The sequence below is a fragment of the Mustelus asterias genome, chromosome 3 (assembly GCF_964213995.1).
Source record: "Mustelus asterias chromosome 3, sMusAst1.hap1.1, whole genome shotgun sequence".
Taxonomy (NCBI): Eukaryota; Metazoa; Chordata; class Chondrichthyes; order Carcharhiniformes; family Triakidae; genus Mustelus; species Mustelus asterias.
Genome location: NC_135803.1, coordinates 134,261,746 through 134,288,826, shown reverse-complemented (window position 1 = coordinate 134,288,826; position 27,081 = coordinate 134,261,746). Strand labels below are relative to the sequence as shown.

General features: G+C 43.3%; 1 protein-coding gene across 4 annotated transcripts in view; it reads left to right on the top strand.

Annotated features, from left to right (window-relative positions):
* Window positions 1-26,686, top strand: part of hdac11 (histone deacetylase 11) — a 127,757-nt gene extending 101,071 nt beyond the window's left edge. For all 4 annotated transcript variants that reach the window (XM_078209670.1, XM_078209669.1, XM_078209672.1 and 1 more), the window contains 2 exons: window positions 19,144-19,322; window positions 20,623-26,686. In XM_078209670.1, the coding sequence (XP_078065796.1) occupies window positions 19,144-19,322; window positions 20,623-20,787 (344 nt within the window). In that variant the 3' untranslated portion in view covers window positions 20,788-26,686. The remainder of the gene's footprint in view (window positions 1-19,143; window positions 19,323-20,622) is intronic.
* The last annotated feature ends 395 nt before the right edge of the window (window positions 26,687-27,081 follow it).

The following is a 27,081-nucleotide window of genomic DNA, read 5'->3' as shown; positions in this document are numbered from 1 at the left end:
ACACACTAATCATTAAATCAGGAATTTATTACTTCATAGCAATGATTCCCCTCCAATTGGAAGAGCAGTTGTTCTTCCTGTGTCAAAGTTCAAATTGCATGTGCTTGGCGTTTGAAGCTTCACAGTCCATGCTTCATGTGATCTTCTCGAAGGCCTGAATTTAAAGATAACTCCAGGAGCAGGAAGTGCGACAGGTGGGGTCAATTAATCATGCAGGAGCCAAAACTTTGAAACTGCGACAGCGGGTTCAGACTGAAAAATTAAGTCAGTGGCAAGGCAGAGGTGAGCCATGCCTTAGGCCTTCCTTTGCAGGTTCTTACTTGTAACACATTTGCATGTCATGAGTACTCATAGAATCATAGAATCCCTACAGTGCAGAAGGAGGCCTATCAGCCCATCGAGTTTGCACCGACTCTCTGAAAATGCTAACTACTGTGCCACCGGGCTGCCCCAAATCGTTCAAATTTCCCCGATGGGGAATTGAACCCCAGCCTCCTGAGGCACAACCTCAGGCTAAAGGGACGATCCTTTAAAACAGAGATGAGGAGGAATTTCTTCAGCCAGAGAGTGGTGAATCTGTGGATCTCTTCGCTGCAGAAGGCTGTGGAGGCCAGGTCATTGAGTGTCTTTAAGGCAGATATAGATAGGTTCTTGATTAATAAGGGGATCAGGGGTTATGGGGGAAAGGCAGGAGAATGGGGATGAGAAAAATACCAGCCATGATTGAATGGCAGAGCAGACTCGATGGGCCGAGTGGCCTAATTCTGCTCCTATGTCTTACGGTCTTATGGTGATAGGCGAGAATACTAACCACAATAGCAACAAGGAATCCACCCATTGTCTTAAAACCTTTTGAAATTAAGTCTTCAGCATGATTATCCCAATTTAAATAGTTCCAGCAGCAAGCTTTGTCTGAGTTTTTAAATGAAGAAAGTTATTTATTTTCACACACTCATCCTGGATGTTAAAAAAAGCGACATCGCACTCAGCCATCCCACATATACTACCTCACACGTAACAATCAAATACAGATGAAGGTAAAGCATTGAGGAAAGGATGGCACAAAGGGGGGCTGTCACTGGGAAACAACTGAAGCCCCAAGGCCAGCAGCAGGCAACACCAGAGGGGTAGCATGGTCAGGGGAAAGCTGTCTGGGGAGGCGTCAGAGAATAAGACCACTGGCATGTATGTGTATCTTCAAGATGTGGGCAATCTACCTCAAGATGTGCGAGAGGCAATGCCAGAGGTGCCGGAGGACTTCCTGGGAAGTGGTCACTGGAATTTTTGCCAGATCCTGCAGTAAGACTTGCGGCCAAGTGGATTTGACAGCAACCTGATGCCAGTGGCCCTCAGAGTGACTACAACCCTTCACATTTTCACCACTGTTTGGTTCCAGGACTCCACAGACGACGTGTGACATTTCACAGGCTGCAGCTCACAGTAGCATCAAAGAGGTGACCAGTATCCCCTTCCATCGGGCTAGTGTGCTCAACAGGTTCATCACAGATGGTGATCACCAGACGGCCAGGGCAATGGGCTCTGCAGCTATTCCTTGTTCCCCTAGAGTGCAATTGATGACACTCATGTTGCCAGTTTAACTTCCTCAGAACAGACAACATATGTGAATCACAAGAGATTTCATTTTCTTAACTTCCAATTGGTCTTATGCAGGTTGTGCTTGCTTTTCGGATAGTTCTCATGACTCATATATGTATCTTGCTGAACTCGTAGCTTTTCATGGCTCCGCTCAGCATGTTTATCTGCTCAGGATATTTATCAAATCCCTGTTGGTATTCTCTCCCCCCAAGAGCTACCTCTGAATCTGCAGCCTCTGCCACCTGGAATAACAATGGGTTTCTGTTGCACACACTTGCCACTGAAGACTGTTACCCTGGGGAACTGATGCACCAGTGGGTATACATCAAGCAGCCTATCATAACCAAGATCTCTGAACCTTCTCCATTGTTACAGGTCCTTCATTCACATCAGGCAGTTCAAAGTGGAACATAATCTCAGACAATCTCCATATCAGTGTTTGCGGATCTGCGTGCTCCTTTCTGTCCCACAGCCTGGTGAACATCACAAAGGACACACACATGAACATTAAAGAAAGACTGACCACAAACACACACCATTGTCACCTATACAATAAAGGACATGTCTCATATTCCTCAAAGCTTCCAATGAGTGCCAACCGTGAGGCATGGCAGGGCTGGCAGGTTTCTGACTGAGCAAATCCCCAAAAAGCATGATGCTGCACATGGTACTGAAGTCAAAACAATATATTCCACGGTATTTACATGTGACAAAGTGAATTTTCTAATAATGCCTGTGCTACCTTTCTGCTCTCCTCAATTGTTGTGTTTTAATTTCCCATTGCTGTGTCTTAGTGTGATGCCAACTTCAACAGCTGAGGTAGAGGCAGGTTGCTGAGTGTGATGCCCCATTGCCTGCAGTGACTTTGGGTCTCCTCTGGAGATTCAGGGCCTTGAGGGCTCTGTCCTATTAGGAGTGTCCTGCATGGGTACGGGGGTAACCTCCTTGCTATGTCTACTGGATGCAATGAGGATAGTGGCAGGGGGAAGAGGACAGGCTGCACTGCTGGAGGATGCCCTGACAGGAAGCTCCCAAGGCAGTCAGTATGCACTCCTTCTCCACCTGAGTGTGGATTGGCATCTCCCTGAGGAGAAGAGGCAAGTAGAAGGATGTCCAGGTGCCTAGACCCCTTTTGTCTAGCCACTGTATGGAGCCCCTGCTTAGAGTGACGGAGTGCAGGGAGTGTGCATGGGTCGAGTGCTCATGCACTCTCTGACCTGGCTCTCCATGGCATTCTTTAACTTCTCCACGGAGGAAGCCATGCTCTCTTATGTCTGAGACATGGCAGAACTCATGGCAAGCACACCCATGCATAATCCCTGACATCTCCGCCATATGTTCTCCAAATCTCTGTGGCACTTCCAGCAGGCTACTGGTGTCCACGGCCAGAGGGTTATCATCAGTGTGGGGCTCAGTGTCCCCGAGTGTTTATTTATTAGTGTGACAGGTAGGCTACATTAACACTGCAGTGAAGTTACTGTGAAGATCCCAAAGTTGCCACACTCCAGTACCTGTTTGGGAGTGTCCAAGTTCTCGAAGGTTCCCTGGCTGTCATAGCCTCCCTCAGCTGCTGGGATGTTGTGTGTGCCGTGCTCACAAGGATGTGGACCTGTTTCTAAATTTGCCCTCTCTGTAGCCCGGGTGAGTGTTTCTGGGCTGGTGGAAGCTGTGGAAGGAGCAGGTGAAGCTGCATCCTTTGGTGTCATCGCCCCAAGAGGTGGAGTCTTTGGTCTCCTGGAGTGGCTGAGAGCTGGTTGGCGGGGACCTGTAAAGAAGAACAACAAGAAACACATTAAAGTTCCACAGAGTCAACGAGCACAGCACATAGTCATGGTCCAGAGCACATGTTTGGCAGCCCCAGGTTTGATACATTCTCACTCCGATACCTTACCACCATTCCCAAAACAATAAAGATTAATACTGGAGGGAAAAGTTTGAGGATGCCTAAGAGATGCACACAACAAATGGCTCAGGCTTCTGACAAAAAAGAGGTGGATGCATCTGCTTTGATGCAGAGCCTCCTTGCTTGGCAAGGCAGCTCCTGGCTATCCTGTTGAGATCTGCTGAGCTGTCACCTGACGGTAAGATCTACCAATGGAAATCCACCCCACCGCGTAACTGCAGGTGTTTCACGTGCCTGCTGTCAACCCTTTACACCTTCATTCAAATAGTATGGGCAGCGGTTCCTAACACAAAGGTGGAAATTGTGCGCACTTTCGGTTCTGTCATCATGCACGATTCACCACAGATTAAATTCCACCCATAGTCTGTACCCTTGCCTTCAAAGGTAGATCAGATTGGTCAGATGTAAGAGTTTCAAGAATTCTCTTGTCTGAAGTGGCAAATCCAGATTTTTATTTTTATTTCCCATTATAAAAGAGTCTTTGGCTGGTTGGCAGGGCCAGCGAGAGAAATCATGGCCTCTGATGTTTCTCCTGGTGTGCCTACCCAGCAGAATGTTTAAGAGGCCAGATGACTGAGACTGAATGGTTCATATTTGTATCTGTTTTGTGATCAGCAAGGCTGAAGATTCTGCTGTTTCTCACTACAATATATTTTCAATATCTACTGTGCAACACAATTTTATCATGATGTTTCGACATCTCAAAAAACTCAAAAAGAAGTCACCAAAATAGAGTAGAATAATAGGTAAGCAGACAAAAGGACAAGATTGAAGTGAATGGAAAAGATTCTTGAGAATCATGTCGAGGATAAAACAGGTTACTGATTCATTCTGAGCTCATTATCCACTCCTACCCTGACAATCTCACCCCACAAAGCCTGCTTCCATTATCAACAAAATAAACAGAAATCCTGCTCTGATTCCACCCTCTGTTCCCGACGTATTTGTAGATGACAAAGACCATCAAGCCCAGCTCATCCCATCCATCCCTAAGTGACATAAGGGGCAGGATTTTCTGGCCGCGCTCGCCCCGAAACCGGGAAATCCGGCTCGAGGTCAACGAGCCTTTCCATTGTCCACCTCTCGCCCGCTACAATTCACGTGACGGGTGGGACGGGAAAATTTTCCCCATGAACGTACACATTAGGAGTGAGAGTCGACAATTTGGCCCCTCGAGCCTGATCTACCATTTGATAATATTGCCCACATTATACCAGTGACTACAACTCACAAGTAGTTGGTTGTCTGTGAATCAATTTGGGACATAGTGAAGGGTTTTGTCTTTCTTTCATTACACCTGCATGGAGATGACAGAGTGGCCGTAGCTATGGTGAGGTAGGAGACACAATGCTGATTCTCTGAGGATAATTAATCACAGAGCAATCAACCAATGTTAGCAAAGTGGCTGAGGAATCAATACATTTCCAAATACAATTCACATCTGTAGCTAATCTCCCCTCCAATGCTCCCCTCTAACCTCCCCCCTACCCCCGCAACCCCACGCCAACTTTCCTCCAACTTTCCCACAGCCTCCTCCATACTTTCCATGTCTGACTTCACCCAAGGAACCAGCTATCATAAAATTGGCCGTAATGTTTAAAAATCAACACCTCAAGGACAAGCAAAAGATATCTAACCATATGCTCTTTTAACTTTTATTTGGACTCCAAGTGTCCTTACTCCTGATACCTGTGTGCCTGTGACATTGCGTCTTTCAACATTTTCCTTGGGTTTAGTGGCTAATAAACACGGGGCGGGCGGGGTTCTCTGGCCGCACGAGACCTACTCCAAAAATATTGGAACTCTCAGCCTGACAAATACGTCTTTTAAAGCCAGTCTTCCAGGTCTGCAGCTCCAGCTCCTCAGAGTGGATGAGGAGAAACTGTTTGAAACATTGTGCCCATCCCCCCAGCCCCAGTGTTTGGCTCTGTCTGCTGCCCCATCCCTGGGCCCGCGTTGGTTGGTATTGGTGGTGAGCCTCCAAAAATAATATTATTATGTTATAACATTATGCTGGGCTGTCCCTTTCAAGATCATATTACGACCAGTTGAGGAGGAATAAACAAGCTCTCCTCTGGTCACCCTCCTCAGTTGATCCCAACAAAGGTTTTTTTAGAAGTTTTTTTCCGCGTGGATACCTTTTCCAAATCCCATTGTATTTTTACTCAGTGAACAATCAGGAACCAATCAAACGAGGTTTTTTTTAAAAGAGCATGGCTGAAATTTTCCTGTCTCGCCCACTGCGGGAATTGTTGTGGGCAATACAGAAAATTCAGTGGACCATTTAAAGGTCCATCGAACCCGGGCAGGAATTTCCAGTATTGGGGCATGTGCAGCCAGAGAACCCCACCCGCCCCGTGTTTATTAGCCACTAAACCCAAGGAAAATGTTGAAAGGCGCAATGTCACAGGCACACAGGTACCAGGAGTAAGGACACTTGGAGTCCAAATAAAAGTTAAAAGAGCATATGATTAGATATCTTTTGCTTGTCCTTGAGGTGTTGATTTTTAAACATTACGGCCAATTTTATGATAGCTGGTTCCTTGGGTGAAGTCAGACATGGAAAGTATTGCAAGTCTTACGAGATCTTGCCTCGTTAGTAGATTTTGGTATGTTGATGCCTTTAACTAGGTATTTATTACATTCATTCTCAGAAAGAGAGAGAGAGAGATCTCTTCGGCCTATTACTCTACTAAAGTATGTTTCCAAAATCTGTTTGATGGTGACCTGCTGGCTGTATATTCCAGAGAAATTCAATTACCATGTCTGCTGTAGTCATGGTAATCTTTTTGAAACAATGGGGAACTGTTAGCCGGTCATATACAACTTGCACTCCATCCAAGTGGGAACAGACATTTAACCCACCCCATGGAATGTGAAAGATCCCCATTACTGTTGGGTTTTACAATCTTAAAATGCTACAAAAGGCTGCAAAACGCCGGCATCTCCACATCGTAGTCATGGTAGAACAGATGATCACGTTTTTTGATTCTTCATCTCATAAATGGGCGGCACGATGGTTAGCACTGCTGCCTCACAGCGTCAGTGATCCTGATTCAATTCCGGCCTTGCATTACTGTGTGTGGAGCTTGCACATTCTCCCCGTGTCTGCATGGGTTTCCTCCGGGTGCTCCGGTTTCCTCCCACAGTCCAAAGATGGCAGGTTAGATGGATTGGCTATGCTATGTTGACCCTTAGTGTCAGGGGATTAGCAAGAGAAATATGCGGGGTTACAGGATCGGATTGTCTGTGCAGGCTCGATGGCCGAATGGCCTCCTTCTGCACTGTAGGGATTCTATGATTCTAAACCTTTTGTAGCATTTTAAGATTGTAAAACCCAACAGTAATGGGGATCTTTCACATTCCATGCGGTGGGTTAAGTGTCTGTTCCCACTTGGATGGAGTGCAAGTTGTATATGGCCGGCTAACAGTTCCCCATTGTTTCAAAAAGATTACAGTTGAATAAAATCCAGCACTTTGCATTTTTTTATATCCTCCTTAGATAGTGTTGAGTTTCAATGTCTGTAGATTATGAGAAATGTCTCTCTCCTCAAACTCCCTTGAGGAAGGGAGGTCAGGGGGGCGTTTTGTTTGCTTTTCTCATCTTCACCTTGGAAGGTGGCCTCGCATTTTAAAGTAGTTTGTTCTGTCTCACTTCGGATTACAGAATTTCCAGTTGTTTGAAGGTTTTAAAAACCATTTTTCAAAAATAAAGAGCTGGAATTTCATGACAATAAACATTAAAATGGAGAAAAGCTGTGGCCTTTAGATTATATGATTACCAGCGAGCAATTAACATGCTCTCTCGATTTTAAAAAGCAAATAATAGAGCATTAGAGTGCAAAGGAAAAAAGCTCCTGAAATCAGGATACTTTTTAAAGAGTGTTTCCTGTCATTTAGCAAAGTTTGGCTGAGATACAATCATATTGTGGCACCTTCCAATGATCACGTGTATTATACTCAAGATACCTTATCAATTTCAGGGAATATACATCGTCCATAGTTTCTGTTGACGATTCGCTCCTGAATCCAGACTTCACTTAACCACTTACTCCACTTCAGGGTCAGGGGGAGTCGGAGCCTATCCCGACAGATACTGGGCGCTCGGCAGGTTACATCCAGGGTAGGACACCAATCCATCACAGGACACACGCAGACAGACTAAGGAGCAATTTACCATGGCCAGTCCACCTAACCTGCACACCTTTGGACAGTGGGAGGAAACCGAAGCCCCCGGGGGAAACCCACACAGACATGAGGAGAACGTGCAAACTCCACACAGTCAGTCTTCTGGGGCCGGAATCGAACCCGGGTCCGTGGAGCTGGGAGGCAGCAGCACTAACCGCTGCATTGTACTGTTTTATTCTAGACGTAATTGTACATGCTGGAATGGACAATGATCAACAGAGATACTTCCTGAACAGCTATCAAAGCCAGTGATTAAAAGCATCTCACCTCTCCGAAAAGCGGGGAATGGAGCCAGGGATCAGGATAGGAAGGAAGGAAAGGCTTCTGATCCACACGGTGATGACCATAATCCCAAATTTAAAAACCTTCATAGCCCACCTTTAGAGCTCCCACCGGGGCTTCTTCTGATTGGATCTCATTCGGATCCTAAAAATTTTCACCCAGTTTCTGAGCCCTTTCTTAACCCTCTGCCAGTGGAAACTCTTGCTCCTTATTTACTCTGTCAAACCTCTTCATGATTTTGAATATGTCTTTTAAATAATCTGTTTCTATGCTGTAAATTCTATGCTAATGGTATTCTCTGAAATCAGTTAGTCCCATCTTGTGCAACGTTCTGTGTACTTGGAATAAGTCCAATGTCAATTTATTGTTCATTTAAAACTTAGTACTAATCAGGTGCAATTGGGGATAATTCAGTCTTTCACAAACAGTTTGCAGCTGGGAATCATCTGGTTGATTTATCCAATTTGGAAATTGTACCCTCTGCTTTTCAGTTGTGACTTTAATTTAATTCTTCACCAATTGGTGATCACACCATACAATTCCTTTCAATAAATCAGTTTAATTTTCTTGCATGAAAGAGTGCGCTGGTAGAGTTAGAGCTTTTGGATCAGAGATTTTGTGTCCTCGTCTGTCGAGAGTTATGAATGATAAGATAAGATGAACATTCTTCATCCGGGTAGTCCATTTCATCTGTGGATTTCTGCTTATTGGCTGTATACACTAGAGGGATGAGGAACTTCTAGTTCTGGCAGTGTTCTATCCACAGCGGTTATCTTATTGCCATGATATTGCATAACGTGCATTCAACAAGGACTGTTGCTGCACTGCCTTCATTTTGACACCATCCTGTAATCTCTGTGGGGGTTGGAGTGCTGTTTGCTCTGCAAGGCTGGGATAATGTTGTGGGTGGTTTACTTAAAAGGTTGCAGATGCTGACTCTCACTAAATTCACTTCTACCACTTTCTTTAGTTGTTTGCAGCTTAGAAGTTCTATATTACATTTTGTCTCTGCTGCCCTTTCACAAATCCAAATGGGCAAACATCAGATATCGGGTTTTAATTTATGATATCCTGTTAAATTAAACTTTCATTTAAAAAGGCTGAAGTTTTAAAAAGAAATTCATTCACTGGATGTGAGTGTCGCTAGCTGGCTAGCATTTATTGCCTATCCCAAGTTGTCCTTGAGAAGGTGGGGTGAGCTGTCTTCTTCAATCGTTGCAGTCTGCGTACTGCAGGTACACCCACAGTGCTGTTGGGGAGGGAATTCCAGGATTTTGACCCAGCGGCAATGAAGGAATGGCGATATATTTCCAAGTCAGGATGGTGAGTGAGATGGAGGGGATCTTCCAGACAGTAGTGTTTCCAGATATCTGCTGCTCTTGTCCTTCTAGATGGTAATGGTTGTGGATTTGGAAGGTGCTGCCTAAGAAACATTGGTGAGTTCCTGCAGTGCATCTTGTAGATGGTACACCCGGCTGCCACTGTTCATCGGTGGTGGAGGGATTCAATCTTTGTGGAAGGGGTATCAATCAAGCGGTGTGCTTTGTCCTGGATGGTGTTAATTCTTGAGTGTTGTTGGAGCTGCACTCATCCAGATAAGTGGAGAGTATTCTATCACACTCCTGACTTCTACCTTTTAGATGTTGGACTGGCTTTGGGGAGTCAGAAGGTGAGTTACTAGCTGCAGGAATCCTTGCCTTTGGCCTGCTCTTGTAGCCAGCCCAGTATTTATACAGCTAGGCCAGATCTGTTTCTGGTCAATGGTAGCCCCCAGGATGTTGATAGTGGGGGTGGGGGGTTGGGTTGGGCGATGGTAATGCCATTGAGTGTCAAGGGCAATGGTTAAATCCTCTTTTGTTGGAGTTGGTAATTGCCTGGCATTTGTGTGGTGTGCGAATGTTAACTGCCACTTGAGCCCAAGCCTGGATATTGTGCAGGTCTTGCTGCATTTGGACATGGACTGCTTCAGCATTTGAGGAGTCACGAATGGTGCTGAACATTGTGCAAAATCATCAGCGAACATATCCACTTCTGATGGAGGAAGGGTCATTGATGAAGCAGCTGACAACGGTTGGATCTAGTACACTAGTCCTGCAGTGATATCCTGGAGCTGGGATGATTGACCTCCAACCATCATAACCGCCTTCCTTTGTGCCAGGTATAACTCCATCCAGTGCAGGGTTTTCTCCCTGCTTCCCATTGACTCCAGCTTTGCGAGGGCTCCTTGATGCCACACTCGGTCAAATGTTGCCTTAATGTAAAGGGCAGTCACTCTAACCGCACCTCTGGCATTCAACTCTTTTGTCCATGTTTGAACCAAGGCTGTAATGAGGTCAAGTGCTGAGTGGCCCTGACGGAAGCTAAGCTGAGCATCATTGAACAGGCTATTGACTGGGTTGGATTTGTTCTGTTTCTTGTGTACAAGACATATCTGTGCAATGTTCCACATTGCTGGGTAAATATCAGTATTGTAGCTGTACTGGAGCAGTTTGGCCAGGGGCACAGCACGTTCTGGAGCAGAAATCTTGAGTATTGTTGCCGGAATATTATCAGAGTCCTTTCAGTGTCCTGTGCCTTCAGCCGTTTGTTGATTATCATGTGGAGTGAATCCATGTGGCTGAAGGTAGACAACTGTGATGATGGGGACCTCCGGAGGAGGCCGAGGTGGATCATCCACTCAAAACAGAAATAAAAATGGACTGTACGTGTTTCTATATCTTCAGCTATTATCCATTGAATTGTGGAAAACTTCACATGGCCAGTTGGCTGATGAATGGCAGATGGAGTTTACTTCAGATAAATCTGAGGTGATGCATTTTGGTAGATCAAATCGGGGCAAAAGTTACTCAGTTAATGGTAGGGCGTTGGGGAGAGTTATAGAACAAAGAGATCTAGGGGTACATGTTCATAGCTCCTTGAAAGTGGAATCACAGGTGGACAGGGTGGTGAAGAAGGCATTCAGCATGCTTGGTTTCATTGGTCAGAACATTGAATACAGGGGTTGGGACGTCTTGTTGAAGTTGTACAAGATATTGGTATGGCCACACTTGGAATACTGTGTATAATTCTGGTCAACCTATTATAAAAAGGATATTATTAAAAGAGAAAGAGTGCAGAAAAGATTTACTAGGATGCTACCGGTACTTGATAGTTTGAGTTATAAGGAGCGGCTGGATAGACTGGGACTTTTTTTCCCCTGGAGCGTAGGAGGCTTAGGCGTGATATAGAGGTCTATAAAATAAGATAAGGTAGATGGTCAACATCTTTTTCTAAAGGTAAGGGAGTCTAAAACTAGAGGGCATAGGTTTAAGGTGAGGGGGGAGAGATACAAAAGGGTCCAGAGGGGCAATTTTTTCACTCAGCGGGTGGTGAGTGTCTGGAACGAGCTGCCGGAGGTAGTAGTAGAGGCGGGTACAATTTTGTTTTTTCAAAAGCATTTACACAGTTACATGGGTAAAATGGCTACAGAGGGATATGGGCCAAAATGCAGGCAATTGGGACTAGCTTGGTGGTTAAAAACTGGGCAGCATGGACACGTTGGTCCGAAGGGCCTGTTTCCATGCTGTAAACCTTTGTGACTCTGTGACTGTATGAAGAAGAGTTTTCGACATGGGCACAAAGCTATTTATTTTCTACTTCTTGATGAAATTTGTCCTTTCCTGTACTTTAGAATAAAGAGATTATTATTGCATTCTCAACAAATTGAAGCAGACAACACCAGTGCTTTTTACATTTGTGTATTGGAATCTGCTCTGTGTACTCAATAGCAGCGGCTTAGTCTGCATTAGTTGAGCAGCACTTCAATGGAGTGAGAATCAGCTGATTTCTGTAACTGGCTTTGATCCGCAGTGCTGATGTTACATCCAGGCGGCAAACTGAAAACCTACCTCTGAGCCTTCTACTCCATGTCAAAACAAATGCTTTGAATGCTGCACACTCTAAACCCAAAGATGTTTACGTTGCTGCAGCCTACGAACCAATCCTTTAATCATTTGCACACCGCGGAAATAGTCAAAGTGACATCTGTGATCAAATAGTGGGAGACAGTTGAAAACCCCTTTAAACACATGAAGTCATGCTAATTTTCAGCATGAAGGACATCACACTAAAACTAATGACTCTTGCTCTAGACAAGCGTGTATTCTTAACACAACTATAACTGCATACCTCAATGATAATCAATTTCAGCTTAAAAGGGTCAGCAAAGGCCAAAGTGAAAATTCCACAATGTATTGGAACATGACACACATTATATACTGTTATCATAGAATCCCTCCAGTGCAGAAGGAGACCATTTGGCTCATCATGTTTGCACTGACAACAATCCCACCCAGGTCCTTTTCCCGGAACCCCACATATTTACCCTGCTAATCCCCCGACACAAATGGACAATTTAGCATAGCCAATCAACCGAACCCGCACATCTTTTAAATGTGGGAGGAAACTGGAGCACCCGGAGGAAACCCACGCAGACATGGGGAAAACGTGCAAACTCCAAGGCTGGAATTGAATCCGGGTCCCTGGCACTTTGAGGCAGCAGTGCTAATCACTGTGCCACCATGCCGCCATCTGCCTGCATAATGTTGCATAATCATTAACATGTTCATAGCCTTTCTTACTATCAAGTACAATTTAAAAGTTATTGAAAACCAATCGATTCATCTGTCTTTAAAAGAAAGAGCTTTAATTTGCATTGGGCCTTTCAGGTCCTCGGGATATCTTAAAGTACTTAACTATCAATTAAGGTACTTTTTTAAGTGTGGTTGCTGTTGTAAAATAGGCATGATGTGGAGATGCCGGCGTTGGACTGGGGTGAACACAGTAAGAGTTTTAACAACACCAGGTTAAAGTCCAACAGGTTTATTTGGTAGCAAATACCATTAGCTTTCGGAGCGCTGCTCCTTCGTCAGATGGAGTGGAATTTCCACTCCATCTGACGAAGGAGCAGCGCTCCGAAAGCTAATGGTATTTGCTACCAAATAAACCTGTTGGACTTTAACCTGGTGTTGTTAAAACTCTTACTGTAAAATAGGCAAACATGGCAGCCAATTTGCAAATACTAAGGTCTCCAAATAGCATTTGGACTGTAGGTACAGGAGTACGCCATTCAGCCTCTCAAACCTGTCGGCATTCAATCAGATCCTGACTGATCTGTATCCTAACTTCATTCAGCCACCCAGGCTTCATCTCCCTTTATTCATTTGAATAGCAAAAAATCTATCAATCTCTGATTTAGAATTATTAATTGAATTAACGCGTGTGCTTTCTGTGGGAGAGGGTTCCACAATTCTACCAGCCTTTGTGTGAAGAAGCAATTATTGGCCATTCAAGAGAGAGGTAAATGAGCTGAATGAGTCCAAAGATGTGCAGGTTAGGTGGATTGTCCATGCTAAAATGCCCCTTAGTGTACAGAGATGTGCAGGTTAGGTGGATTGGCCATGCTAAAATGCCCCTTAGTGTGCAAAGATGTGCAGATTAGGTGGATTAGCCATGATAAATGCGTGAGGTTAAGAGGATAGGGCAGAGGGGAGGGCCTGGGTGTGATGCTCTTTTGGAGAGTCGATACAGACACAATGGGCCTCAGGAGATGGCCTCATTCTGCACTGTAGGGATTCTATGAATGACCAGATAACCTGTTTTTAATGACATAGATGAAGGAATAAATGGTGATCAGGACATCAAGGGAACTTCAATGCTCTTCTTCAAGTAGTATCATCAGAACTTTTATGCCACCAGAACAGGCAGACAGGCTGCAGACTGATGTCTTATCAGAAAGACAGTAGCTGCAATTTTCTTCCCCTGCATTAGGCATGGAAGGAGGTACACAGCCTTGAAAATCTGGGTGTCAGGACCGATATCCAATGCCTTCCCATCTTCACTGGAAGTAAGTTCTGGCCGGGAAGGCACATGGCTAACATACCATTTTTTTTTAAGGCTGCCGTTTTCCCCCCCCCCACTCGACTTGTGTCCCTTAAGAAGCGAATTAATGATTGAAAGATGTGCTGGTTATGTGTATCGGTCATGCTAAATTTTCCCTCAGTGTACCTGAACAGACGCCAGAGTGTGGCGACTAGGGGATTTTCACAGTAACTTCATTGTAGTAGACCTACTTGTGACACTAATAAAACAACTTGAAACTGATGGATATAAGATATGGTGGCTCTTTCTCCTCAGAGCTGCTCTGAGGATAAAGAGCAGGAAAGAGGAGAAAGATTCAATATCCTGATCCCATCTTCTCCATATCCCTTAATCCCTTTAGCCCCAAGAGCTATAGCTAATTTCTTCTTGAAATCTCTCAATGTTTTGGCCTCAACTACTTTCTGTGGTCGTGAATTCCATATACCTACCACTCCTCACCTCAGTTCTAAAAGGTTTACCCCTTATCCTCAAATTATGACCCCTAGTTCTGGACTCCCCCACCATTGGGAACATTCTTTCTGAATCTACCCTTTCTAACCCTGTTAGAATTTTATAAATTTCTATGAGATCCCCTCCCACTCTTCAGATTCCAATGAATGTAATCCTAAGTGACTTAATCTATCCTCATATGACAGATCTGCCATCCATCCCAGGAATCAGCCTGGTAAATCTTGGCTGCACTCTCTGTATCACAAGAACACCCTTTCTCAGATAAGGACACCAAAACTGCAAAACTACACACAATACTCCGAGAGCGGTGTATTTCAATGCTTAAGTCCTCTCGCTATGAAGGCCGACATACCATTTGCTTTCTTTATTACCTGCTGTAGCTGTGCGCTTACTTTCAGCAACTGATGCATGAGAACACCCAGGTCTCGCAGAGTATCCACCTCTCTCAATTTACACCTATTCAAATAATAATCTGCCTCCTATTATTGCTACCAAAATGGATAACCTCACATTTATCCACAATATACTGCACCTGCCATGCAGAGGTTACGACGCAGAGGTGATCTTTCCCTCTGCGTGATTTTGGAACCACCTAAAGGGATATACCTCGCCTCATAATCTTGTACGGGCATGCGTGAAGAAATAGGAAGTTATTGATTTTGGTAAATTAATGCAGGATCTGCCTCTCTATCATGAACCATTAACAGGCCTTTATTTTTAAAACTGGTGACAGCCTTATTAAATAATTAACAAACTAACTAAAGTCCCAATAGAATGCTGTCCAAATATTACAAGACTCATCAGGAATAATGAAATAAATCCTTATAGAATACAGTCACTCTCAGAGAGTATACAACCAGATGTCTTTTGGAAGTATGAACATTCTTCGGTTATTCCCTTGTCTGCAATACTTTCTGAGCTGGTATCTCCTTCAATTTAGATGGTGATTTTCTGAAGACATATGTATATTACTGCAGGTTTCTATATGAGAGCCAGGCCTCCCCTCCTTCCGACTAAAGAGGTGGCAAGCTTACTCTAACAGTTATTCCCTCTTGTCTGGGTTTATATACCTGGAATTACCTCAGTAATCCTGCGATCTGAGTGGCTTGAGGCTGTCAACAACACTCACATTTGAATTCCATTGGTCTTGTGTCTCTCCGTACTTGCTTTAAACTCATTGGTCCAAGTCAAAAGCCTGTTTTGCTATGCTGGAACACTGGCTGCGAAGTTTTGACACAAATGTTGCAAAACCTGCTTCTGCAGCCCCCTCTCTCAGCAATTTAAAAATCCAAACACAAAGACACCTGCTTTTTTTAAAGAGACAATGCTATATGATTTCTTCTTTTTTCCTCAGCATTTCTTTTCACTATTTACATTTGTCAAACATCACATTTTTAACCTTCCATATGCAACTTCAAAACAATATGTCCACTCATTCAGCCTGTCCAAATCACGCTGAAGCATTTCTGCATCCTCCTCACAGCTCACCCTCCTACCCAACTTCATTTCATCTGCAAATCTGTAGGGACATGGGCAGCGCGGTGGCACAGTGGTTAGCACTGCTGCCTCACAGCACCAGAGACCTGGGTTCGATTCCCGGCTTAGGTCACTGTCTGTGCAGAGTCTGCACATTCTCCCTGTGTCTGTGTGGGTTTCCTCCGCGCACTCCGGTTCCCTCCCATAGTCCAAAAGATGTGCTGGTTAGGTGCACTGGCTATGTTAAATTCTCCCTCAGTGTACCTGAACAGGCGCCGGAGTGCGGCGATTAGGGGATTTTCACAGTAACTTCATTGCAATGTAAGACTACTTGTGACAATAAATAAACTTTAAAAACTTAAATCTGGTGATAATGCATTTAGTTCCCTCTTCCAAATCATTAATATATAATGTGAACAGTTGGGGCCCTAGCAGAGATCCCTGCGGTATTCCACTAGTCACTGCTTGCCAATTGGAAAAAGACCCATTTATGCAAACTTTTTGCTTTCTGTCTGCTAAGCAGCTTTCTATCCATCTCAAGACACCATCCGCAATCCCATGTGCTTTAGCTTTACATATCTGTTGATGTTGTATTAGATGTTTGAAAGTCATTATGCAAGTAGAATAATAAAATGCAGTACATGACCGCAGCAGCTACCGACAGTGAAATACTAAAAGATAAGGCAGAGGAAAAGCAGGAGTCATTTTGGGTTTCTTATAAATTATTTAAATCAACAAATCAACCACTTGAAGCAATTTGGTGCACTAGTCAGCGTTACACAAACTATCTGTGATCAGGCCTCGGATTTCCTTCAACTGTCGCGCACAAAAATAATTTTCAGCCCTGCTTTCTTGTCACCTGAAGGCATCATTGTGGCCTCATTGCTCCCATTCTACACTGATGGAGTTGTCACTGGATAATGTGATGGTTTCTAATGACTGTCGTTAAGGAACACTGAGAGTTTACCACACAGCCTGTCAGAATAACTCTTAGCTGACAACAACTTTAACAACAACTTGTATCCATGTAGCACTTTTCAAGTGATAAAGCACCCTCAGGTGCTTCATAGAGGCATTTTAAAATATGACCTTGAATCACATGAGGTGATATTAGGTTAGATGCTTCAAAACTTGATCATTTTAAAGCTTATTTATCAGTGTCACAAGTAGGCTTACATTAACAATGCAATGCAGTTGCTGTGAAAATCCCCTAATCGCCACACTCCAGCATCTGTTCGGGTACACTGAGGGAGAATTTAGCATGGCCAATGCACCTAACAGTGTGTCTTTCAGACTGTGGGAGGAAACTGGAGCACCCAAAGGAAACCCCACGCAGACATGGGGAGAACGTGCAGACTCCCCACATATAGTGATCCAAGCCGGGAACCGAACCCGGGTCCCTAGTGCTGTGAGGCAGCGGCGCTAACCACTGTGCACCATGATCATGGAGTGGATTCTAAAGAATGTCTTAAAGGGGGATATTGAGTTAGGGGGAGAGAGGGACAGTTTATGGAGGGAATTCCAGAGTTTAGGGTCTTGGCAGCTAAGGCATAGCCACCAATGGTGGGGCGATTAAAATCAGTGCTGTTCTGGAACTGAAATTAGGGGAGGGAAGATATCAAGAGGGTTTTTCAAACTGCAGGAGATTGCAACGCTAGTGTGGCACCAGGACATGGAGGATTGAAAACCAGGATGAGAATTTTAAAACTCAGGCATTGTTTAAGCGGGAATCTGTGTAAGTCAGCAAGCAGCAGAGTGGGATAGGAGTTAGGGCACGGGCAGCAAGCAGAGTGTTGGAAGAGCTCAAGTTTACAGGAGGCGGAATGTGCGAGGCTGATCAGGATTGCAGCTGAATTGTTGAATAAAGGTGTAAATGAGTGTCTCAAAATTCAGCAGCCGGAAAGCTGAGGCAGTGGCAGAGAGTGGCAATGCTCACTCGTGGAAGCAGGAGGTCTCGGGTGACGGTGCGGATATGTGATTAGGTGCCAATCGTAGCAGCAAAGTTCTGAATAGCCTGGCTCAGTCTTAGGTAGTTGCAAAAGGCAAAGGATGGAATCAGTGGCAAGGGGGCAGAGTTCGTGGCAGGTTCGAGGTCAGGTCTTTCCAATATTTATTTGAAGGAAATTGCTGCACATCTGGTACTGCATGTCAGAAAAGCAATCTGGCAAGTTAGGAAGAGTGGAGAGGTTGAGAGAGGTATTAGCAAAGTAGCATACACTTGGAGGCTGACTTGATGTCTTCGGATGCTGTTGCTGAAGGGCAGCATGTAGATGAGAAATAGGAGGGAGCCAAGGACAGATTTCTGGGAGACACCAGAAGTAGTAGTGCAGGAGCAGGAAGAGAAGCCTTGATGGCGATACTCTGACTATGATTAGATAGATAAGAATGGAACCAGGTGAGCAGTTAGACCCAGCTTGGTGATGGTGGAAAGATGTTGTGATCAAAGGCAGCAGACAGGTCGAGGACGGATGGTTTACATTTGTCACAATCAAATGGGATGTAATATGTGACTTTGCTAAGAGCTGTTTTGGTACCGTGGCTGGAGTGGAAATTTGATTGGAGGGAATCCAATAGGTACCTATTGACTCAACTTTGTATCTGTGTTCTTTGTATTGCAGTAGTCAAGTTCATCACTTCACTGTTTTAAGATAAACTTCGGTGTAACAATTATATTTCTCACCTGACATTATGACGGTGATTTTCCCACCTTGCTTCACCTGGTGCAGATCGGGCCAATCCCCTGTGCCGGCCAAAGAACTGGTTTCGTGCCTGACTCCAAACAGTTTGAGGGGGGCAGGTTTCAACGTCCGTTGGGGGAGGGAGGTGGTCTTCAAGTTCACTGTAAGATTGAAGCGCTCTGCAGCTGGGCTCACTAGGATGTTTAGCACACACACACACACACACCCCCCCCCCCCCCCCCCCCCCACCTGTACCGTACCCAAAAAATGACTGAATGTGGGATGAATGCGGTCTAGAGTGCATCTGACAGACTGTCACAGATCACTCCTGTATTATCGCCGTTATGACACTTAGTTTTTGGGGGCAAATTCCGCCCCATGTTTCTCATGAACAGTTTTTGAAATCCAGGTGCGATCTTCTGCGCTCTACTGTTCCTTAGCAACAGCAATTTGTCATTGAAGTATCTGCATTTTCTGTCGAATAATCTGGATAGAAAAGATATTTGTTTACACACTATTTGACTACATAACTGTGGGCTGGATTTTGATTCATTGTGTTTGCCTCACGGTGCTTAAAGATTTATTTCCTGTGGCGTTAACTGTGTGAAATGATTGATTGCTTTAAATAGTTTATTCATGAATTGTTACCAGGAGCCATCAAGTGGAAAATTGAGCTGGACTGGGACACAGAGGATTCGGAGTATCTGCAGAAAGTGGAAACACAAATGTCAAAAGCATTGCAGCAAGTCACTCCAGACATCATCGTGTACAATGCAGGCACCGACATCTTAGATGGTGATCAACTGGGAGGTTTGGCGATTTCACCTCAGGTTCGTGCTACAAACTCCGGGGTCGGCCAGATGTTTGCACTTTGCATGTGTGTTAGTGAAGCACTTCAAAAGTAAGCTGTGCCTCAAATTTTAAATATGCAGCATGTTTGAATGCATGTAAACTTAATTAAGCAATGGAAAATGCATGTATTTCACCTTGTGGAAGGTTTGGAGAAATGTTTTGCTACACTTGCTTGTCCAAAAGTTTCACTTCTATTCAGGTCTGTTCCAGAAATCTCATTAGTTTGATCAAATGGTGTATATAATTCCTATTTCATTATCGTGCAACATTTAACTCACTATAATTTCTGCAACGTTTGACTTTTTAATGACAAGTCAAACATTTCTAGTTAGGTTTATTCAGATAAGTTACTGTAGCAAAACAACTCTTTGCACTCTCATAATTAGTAAGTACATTACATGCGAGAGGAAAATTGCAATTACCATTTGAAAAGTACCAGTTTACATGTGCAACAGTCTTTACTACGAGTTTAGATGCACAGATTTTGAAACATTTTAGTCTCAGATATGCTTTTATATGACTTTCATATAAAGAATAAATTAGAAAAATATCTATCGTTTCAATATTCCGTTGTATTTACTAAAGACCTCACGGTCATTGAATTTAATTCTGGCAATTTTAACACTGCACTTCACTTAACTTTCTGAAATAATATGATTCAAAGTTAAAAGTTAAAGTTTATTTATTAGTCACAAGTAAGGCTTACATTAACGCTGCAATGAAGCTACTGTGAAATTCTCCTAGCCGCCACAGTCTGGCGCCTGTTCGGGTCAATGCACCCTAACCAGCACATCTTTCAGAATGTGGGAGGAAACCGGAGCACCCGGAGGAAACCCACGCAGACACGGGGAGAATGTGCAAACCTCCACACAGACAGTGACCTAAGCCGGGAATTGAACCCAGGTCCCTGGCGCTGTGAAGCAGCAGTGCTAACTACTGTGCTACCGTGCAATTCATAATTACACATAAGCTGTATCATTAAGTTTATTACATAAAAAGGAAATTACTGCTGAAAACATCAACTTATGCTTTTTGTTTTTTTTAACCATCTTTTGATAGTTTTCTTGGAAACTCATGGTAAATATTAACCATGTTAAAATTAAGTTGTGGGATAAAGTGTAATTATTCAATATTTTAATCTTATTGCCCTTTTTTTTAGGGGGGTTGGGGGTTGGGGACTGATTAACATGTTTTGTTGAAATATAGCAATGATAGAAAAGCAAATGTTTGTCTGTCCTTATGACATCCATCTCCTAACTTATTTTTGTTTCAAAATAGGGAATCATTAAAAGGGATCAAGTAGTCTTTGAGATCGCCCGCAAGCATAAGATCCCCATCCTGATGGTGACATCTGGAGGCTACCAAAGGTCCACAGCTCGGATCATAGCTGATTCCATTCTCAACCTGCACCGTTTGCAACTAATAGACCAGCAGGTGCTTTAAGTGCAATGGATGACTCTTAATGTAACACTTCTAATACACCAATCTGTATTAGCTGCAACGCTACCACTATCAATGCAAAGAACTTCCATTAGTCTGGAGAAAAATGTAATTTAAATGCTAAAGTAACAATATTCTATAATCTGACTAAAGAAAAGTATAAATGTAGATAGGTGAAGAAACAATAGGTTTACAATACTATTAATGTCTTAAAGGAACATTCCTCTCTGGTGCAATAAAGACCGTGGGATTTTAAAATTAATAATACATATCCACATGGCTGTGTGAAGAATCTAAAAGAAATATAAATTTTCAAATGAACTATTTAGCTCGGCACACCCCAATTCTTGAATGATTTACGTGTAAAAATTTGAACGTCTTTTCCACTCCAATACCAGAGATTAGTCATACAACAGTTGAAACACAAAAGTGAGATCATTTAAAAACAATCGCTATTCTCATTCTATTGGACTGAAAATAGAAGAGACGATGACGGCAGCCGAGAAGAATGTAACTCAGATTGTTTTGTGAAAAATATAGTTGCAGTTATCAGAGACAATAGTAAACTGCTGAAATATCCTGGAAAATTGGATCACATTACTGTAAAAAAATTTATTTTATTGCCCAGCATCCATTTGTTAAGGAATGTGCCTTTAGATAGAAGGTGTCTGGCTTTCTGTTCTCAATTCCTGGCTGGAAAAGTTCTTGTATTCTTGTACGATTGTGTTATTCATAATGAAAATCTTTCTGTTACAGCCTACAGAAAGTATTTGGAACTGTAGATTAATGTGGAATTTAAATAGCTACATGCACCGCTTACGTTTTAAGTAATTTAAATACTAAGTAGGACTCTGATATTTTCTGATGTTTATTCACCATAGCTGACAATAAGGGCCGGATTTTCACCTGTCTGTGGAGGAACATTATGATGTGCGAATGGCCAGGGTGATGTTTTTGGAGGCCATTTTTTCCCCCCTTGGCCTTTTTGCCAGTTGGGAGGAACTTGCTAAGCTTGGCTTCCCCCAGTAGGGAGGAGAATTGGATTTCCCTCTCACACACTGGGTGAAAATGGCAGAGTGTTATTTCCGGGGAAAAAACTGGTATGTTTCTCTCCAGAGAAACCGGTCGGTTTTCTCTCCAGATTCAACCACACTCTGCCAAGGAGAATCAAGGGGGCATGGTTCACACCGTATTTGAGGGAGGGGGGGGGGGGGGAGGGGGGGCAGGGCTTAAACACACTGGCAAAACCTGACTCCTCAGAGATCGGAACTCCAATAAACCTCCCCCTACCTAAGTACTGAGGCCCCAACCCCGATCAGAGCAAGCATTCACTCTGACCCACCCCCCCCCACCCTACCGCCATAATCATCGACCCCTTCTCTCTCCCCTGCCATGATCATCAGCCCTTTCTCTCCCCCCCCCCCCCCCCCACCGTGATCATCAGATCATCAGCCCCATCTCCCTCTCCCCACCCCTCCGGCGACCATTGGCTCCTTCCACCCCACAGTTGGGACTGGCACCTCCCCCATTTCCCGCAATGGCGATTGCCAGCATCCCCTGCTCGTCAGACTGCTCCCATCCCGCTAGGCATAGCAGCATTAACCCCCGCCCGCCTCATGAGGCTCCCACTGCGGTCCGTTCCTTGGCAGAGGTTGGTACTTCCAGAGTGGCAATGTCAGACTGGAACTGTCAGGGTGGCATGGTGCCAACCTGTGCCAAGGGGCATTGCCAGGGCACTGCCTGGTCACGTCCTTCACCGCCCCCCCCCCCCCGCCCAGGGAATATATTTAACTTTCCACCCCACCATGGAGACCCCCACAACAACATCTGCATGAACCTGTTGTGAACATTGGCGCAGTGTCAATATATTGCAGGGGTGTGGATTAATAGTATTTAAATGCATGCAAAACAGGTTTACACCCGCTATGGGCACAAACCTGATGACGTTGCTGGCGAGGATGGGGAGGTTCTGAAATCGTATTCTCTCTGGCAAGATCTGCGACTTCTGGATCTTCACAGGCACTGAACATGGGCTCAAAATTTGACCCAGTATTTTCATCTGGGATGGTACAGGGTTGTGGAAGCCCATTAAAAATATTTGAAGGGGATGGAAAGCCTGCTCAGGAGTCAAGAATATTCTGAAAGTTAAGTGTAAAATGTTGTGCCACCTTCAAATGTCACTATCAGTTGAGGCATTGTAATGTCAATGTATTTTTAATGCAGTGATTCATCATAGGGATCTGTCCCGCAGAGGTAGTTTGACCCTTACATTGACCAGCATTGTGCAATTTTTCACATGCAATACAGTACTTTTCCAATGGAAGAAGTACCATAAGGTATTAAAAAATGTGAAACAAAATGACCTCTGCTGCCATGTTTTTTGTGCTCTCATTTAATTAGACTGGTAGATGTGAACAAAATTGCTTCTGAAGGTAGAAAAAAGGTCTGCACAGCTGCCTCCCCTCCATTGATGGATAGGCATTCTGATTTGAAAGGGAAATGGATACTTGTTCTGTCTGTGGGACCTTCAGTTCAGCAAGTGATCATATTGTTCTAAGAACTATTGAAACTTTTACATGCCTATAATAACTGGATATATTTTTGGTATGGTTTCCTTGTTTAAAAATCTTAAATTTAATTTTTTCTGTTGAGTTTTTTGGTCCAGCATCAATGATTATGGATTTGAATTCAGGGATTCATTAAATTATTGGCTTTTCAATCATTTTAAAATAAGTCTGATTGTCATTGCAATGCCCCTGTCCATACATAGTCCATACTAGGTGAGTGGTGATGGCATAGGGAATATGTGTGGCATAGGGGGGCATGGAGGAAGGATAGTGGAATTTTGAGGTGGTATGAGGTAATGTGAGGGGGCATGGATTGACATTGGAGGAACATGAGGTGGCATGGGGGATGGGTGGGTGAGGGGTCAGGTTTAAACAATGCTGGTAGCTGGGCTGTTTTGTTGAAGAAAGAAGAGGGCCTTCTAATCTGCCCATCTCCATACCCACACTCCTCACGCATTCCTTCTCTGCTCCTTGTGAAGTCACAAGTAGGTTGAGTGGGCATTTTGTGAGCTGCAAAAAAGCACAAGTCAGTTTTCCTGAGCCTTGGTGAAAATTCAGCCCGAATTGTGTCTTGCATTTTATCGCTAAATGATCTAAACTCTGAGGACTTTTGTCCTGTTTTGTGAAATTGCTCTGATTCAAACCTATTACTAAAGCAGCAGTCAGCAAAGCAATGGTGAGAAAAAATGGGGAAGTGGGTGACCAGTCTGCGGTGCCAGTTTTTTGGTGAAAGGTCACATCTACTCTTTCAAGTTGTAGGAAGTCATGCTTAAACTGTACCGTTCTCTTGAATAATGTACCCAAGTCTGGTCATCAGAACAAAAATGTCTGCAGATGATATAGGGAAGGACCTCAAGAGAAAATAAGACCTAGTTATGAGGAATATATATGAGGAAGTTTTGAGATGGAATGATTGAAAGGGGACAGCTTTCAGGCATCTAAGCTAGTAAGTGATATAGAAAAGGGAAATGTGCAATAGTCGCTTTGAATTAAACTTTGATAAAGAGGTAAAGAAAGGTTTGTTCTAATGAAGAAAAACTTTGGATTGAAAAAATGACATATTTTAATAGACTTTCATGACCTCGGGACATCGCAAGGCACTTGTCAATAAAGTCATGTTGCAATTTAAGAAAAAAATTGGACTACTGGCAGGAAGTTTTTCTTTACATACGGACTGATGAACATATAGAGTAGACTTCTGGTTTGGACAGTGGAGGAAATAAAGCCGGAAAGCTTTTAAGGAAATGTCCAAGTGCTGTGATATTGACATGACAGAGTGTTAGAGAGAGACTGAAGTCTGCTTCTGAATAGATGTTCCGGGATTGACTAACTGCTCTGCTCAACTCATTTTGTGTTGTATATAGAAGCAATATGTAAAATGTAGGATTATAATTTAGGAGTTCATTTCCAACATTATCCTTCTGGTGCGGAAACTCACACATTAATAATGCCAAGTGGAAATTCGGACAGAAAAAACTGTCCAAAAAGCAGTTCAGTTAAGTTTGGCAAACATTTTAAGGTTTTCAGTTGCCCCCATTTGATACCCGAGTGTGAAGTCGATTATTGACTGACATTCACGGCCTGGCTTCTATGGCCAGTATTTTACGATCTCGCTCGGGTGAGGCTCGTAAAATCCTGCCCGAGGCCAACGGAGAATTCCGTTCTGCGAGCCGCGTGGGTGGCAGTAAATAAGCTTACCTGGTCTTGGTGTAGTTATCTAAACATAGAAGGGAATTGTTTTTTTTTACACAAGTGAGAAAATGCATCTCGATGCATTTTACGGAAAGTTAGTACTCGAGGGAGAAAGGAATGGAAGGACGCGTTGATAGGGTGAGATTAAGGAAATGGAGTGGGAGGAGGCACAAGATTAATGACACGTTTCTGTTCTGTAAATTCTATGTAATATTTTGATGATTGTGGCAATGTCCAAGGGCGAGAATAAATAACCTATTTTGATTGAGGAGGACATTTGGGTGCCACATGCTGATTGAAAATGCCATGAAAATAGGACAAAAATGACAAGATAACAAGTTTTTACAGTACTAATTAATTTTCTTTTAATTTAAACCTGATTAATGTGATCTCAGTTTCCATTAGAATACTAGGCATGTGGATTGAAGCCATTTGAAGAATATTGAAATCTAATGAAAATAAACTGGTATCATTATATTTTTCTTCAAAAAAACATAAACTTGTAATGTAGAAGAGAGATGCTAAATAAAATATATATATTTGATTTATTACTGGGGTTTTGGTTTTGAAAGTTACAGATGTAGTTCTGTCACATGAAGTTGTTATCAGTTGAATGTTGGGCTGGATTTTGTGATTGCAGTGATGACCGAAACGCCAATGTTTGCCATCAGTGCAACTATGAAACTGACAGCAACATCTGGAACCTACATGCGCACAGTTACATGCAGAGATGTGAAGTTGCTGTCAGTGATTTCCCACTTCCCCACAGGGTGCAGTGGGAAATCCCCACAAATAGAAATCATTAGAAATCACAGAATTGATGTGAATGTCCTCTTTTTATGCTATTATTCTTGCTGTATAAATGCTCAAACAGTTATGACTTGTTGAATGAGATGTAACTGAGTTTTTAACGATGTACTAAGTCACAAGTAATGTTGAACAGCCTCTCTGGTCCTGAAAGAAAAAACTAATTTTATATTTGCGGAATGTCAAATCTCTCCACTCCATTAGAAAAATCCGGAGATTTTTAAGTAATAAACAAACCTTTTTAAATGAGTAATTTCTATGGTATTTCAGCTTCTACCTTAATATCATGTATAGGTCTAAATCTTTTTTTGCTCTCTGTGAAAGTGTAATAAGTAGTTGATTGTTACTTCCTGGTTTGCTGTCTGTGGGAATTATTCAGGGCGACTGGCTGCATAGTCTACTTGATAACATCACTGTTGCTTGATGCCCTAACTGGAATGAAATTAATTGCAGGCAAGGTGAAATCTAGGCCACAAAGCTCATTAGATCCTGATGGCCCACTTTTAGATTTGTATTGAGTGCTGCCACTTCACCTCTGACCGTGAAATCCAATGTTTAATTCTGCATATCCTCCATAGTCTCTATTATTGTTGACTAACAATCATTTCTGAATGTATTTTTCTACTACTGCAAAAAGTCAAACAACTTAGCATTAAAATTGAAGCAAATGAGGCTGAGTTGCAGTATTGTTTTGACGACTTTCATTGTATTACATTGACAGATTTTAAAGGTGTGGTTGCCTGTTGATGAATGCTCTGTAAATTAACAATGTGATATTATTATGAATTCTGCTCCATTTATCATAAAGCTGTTTATTTTTCTGGTGGATTCACTCATTTTGGTAGCTGCAGTCATTTAATTGCCCACAGTGTACATTCTTAAAGTTTATTTATTAGTATCACAAGTAGGCTTACATTAACACTGCAACAAAGTTACTATGAAAATCCCCTATGTCACCACACTCTGATGCCAGTTCGGCTATATTGAGGGAGAATTTAGCTTGGTCAACGCGTCTAACCAGCATGTCTTTCGGACTGTGGGAGGAAACCAGAGCACCTGGAGGAAACCCACGTAGACACGGGGAGAATGTGCAGACTCCGCACAGATAGTGACCCAAGCCAGGAATTGAATCTGGGTCCCTGGCACTGTGAGGTAGCAGTGCTAACCACTGTGACACTGCTGTTAAAGTCTCAAGTTTAGCTATGTGGCATTTAATCCCCATCTTTCAGAA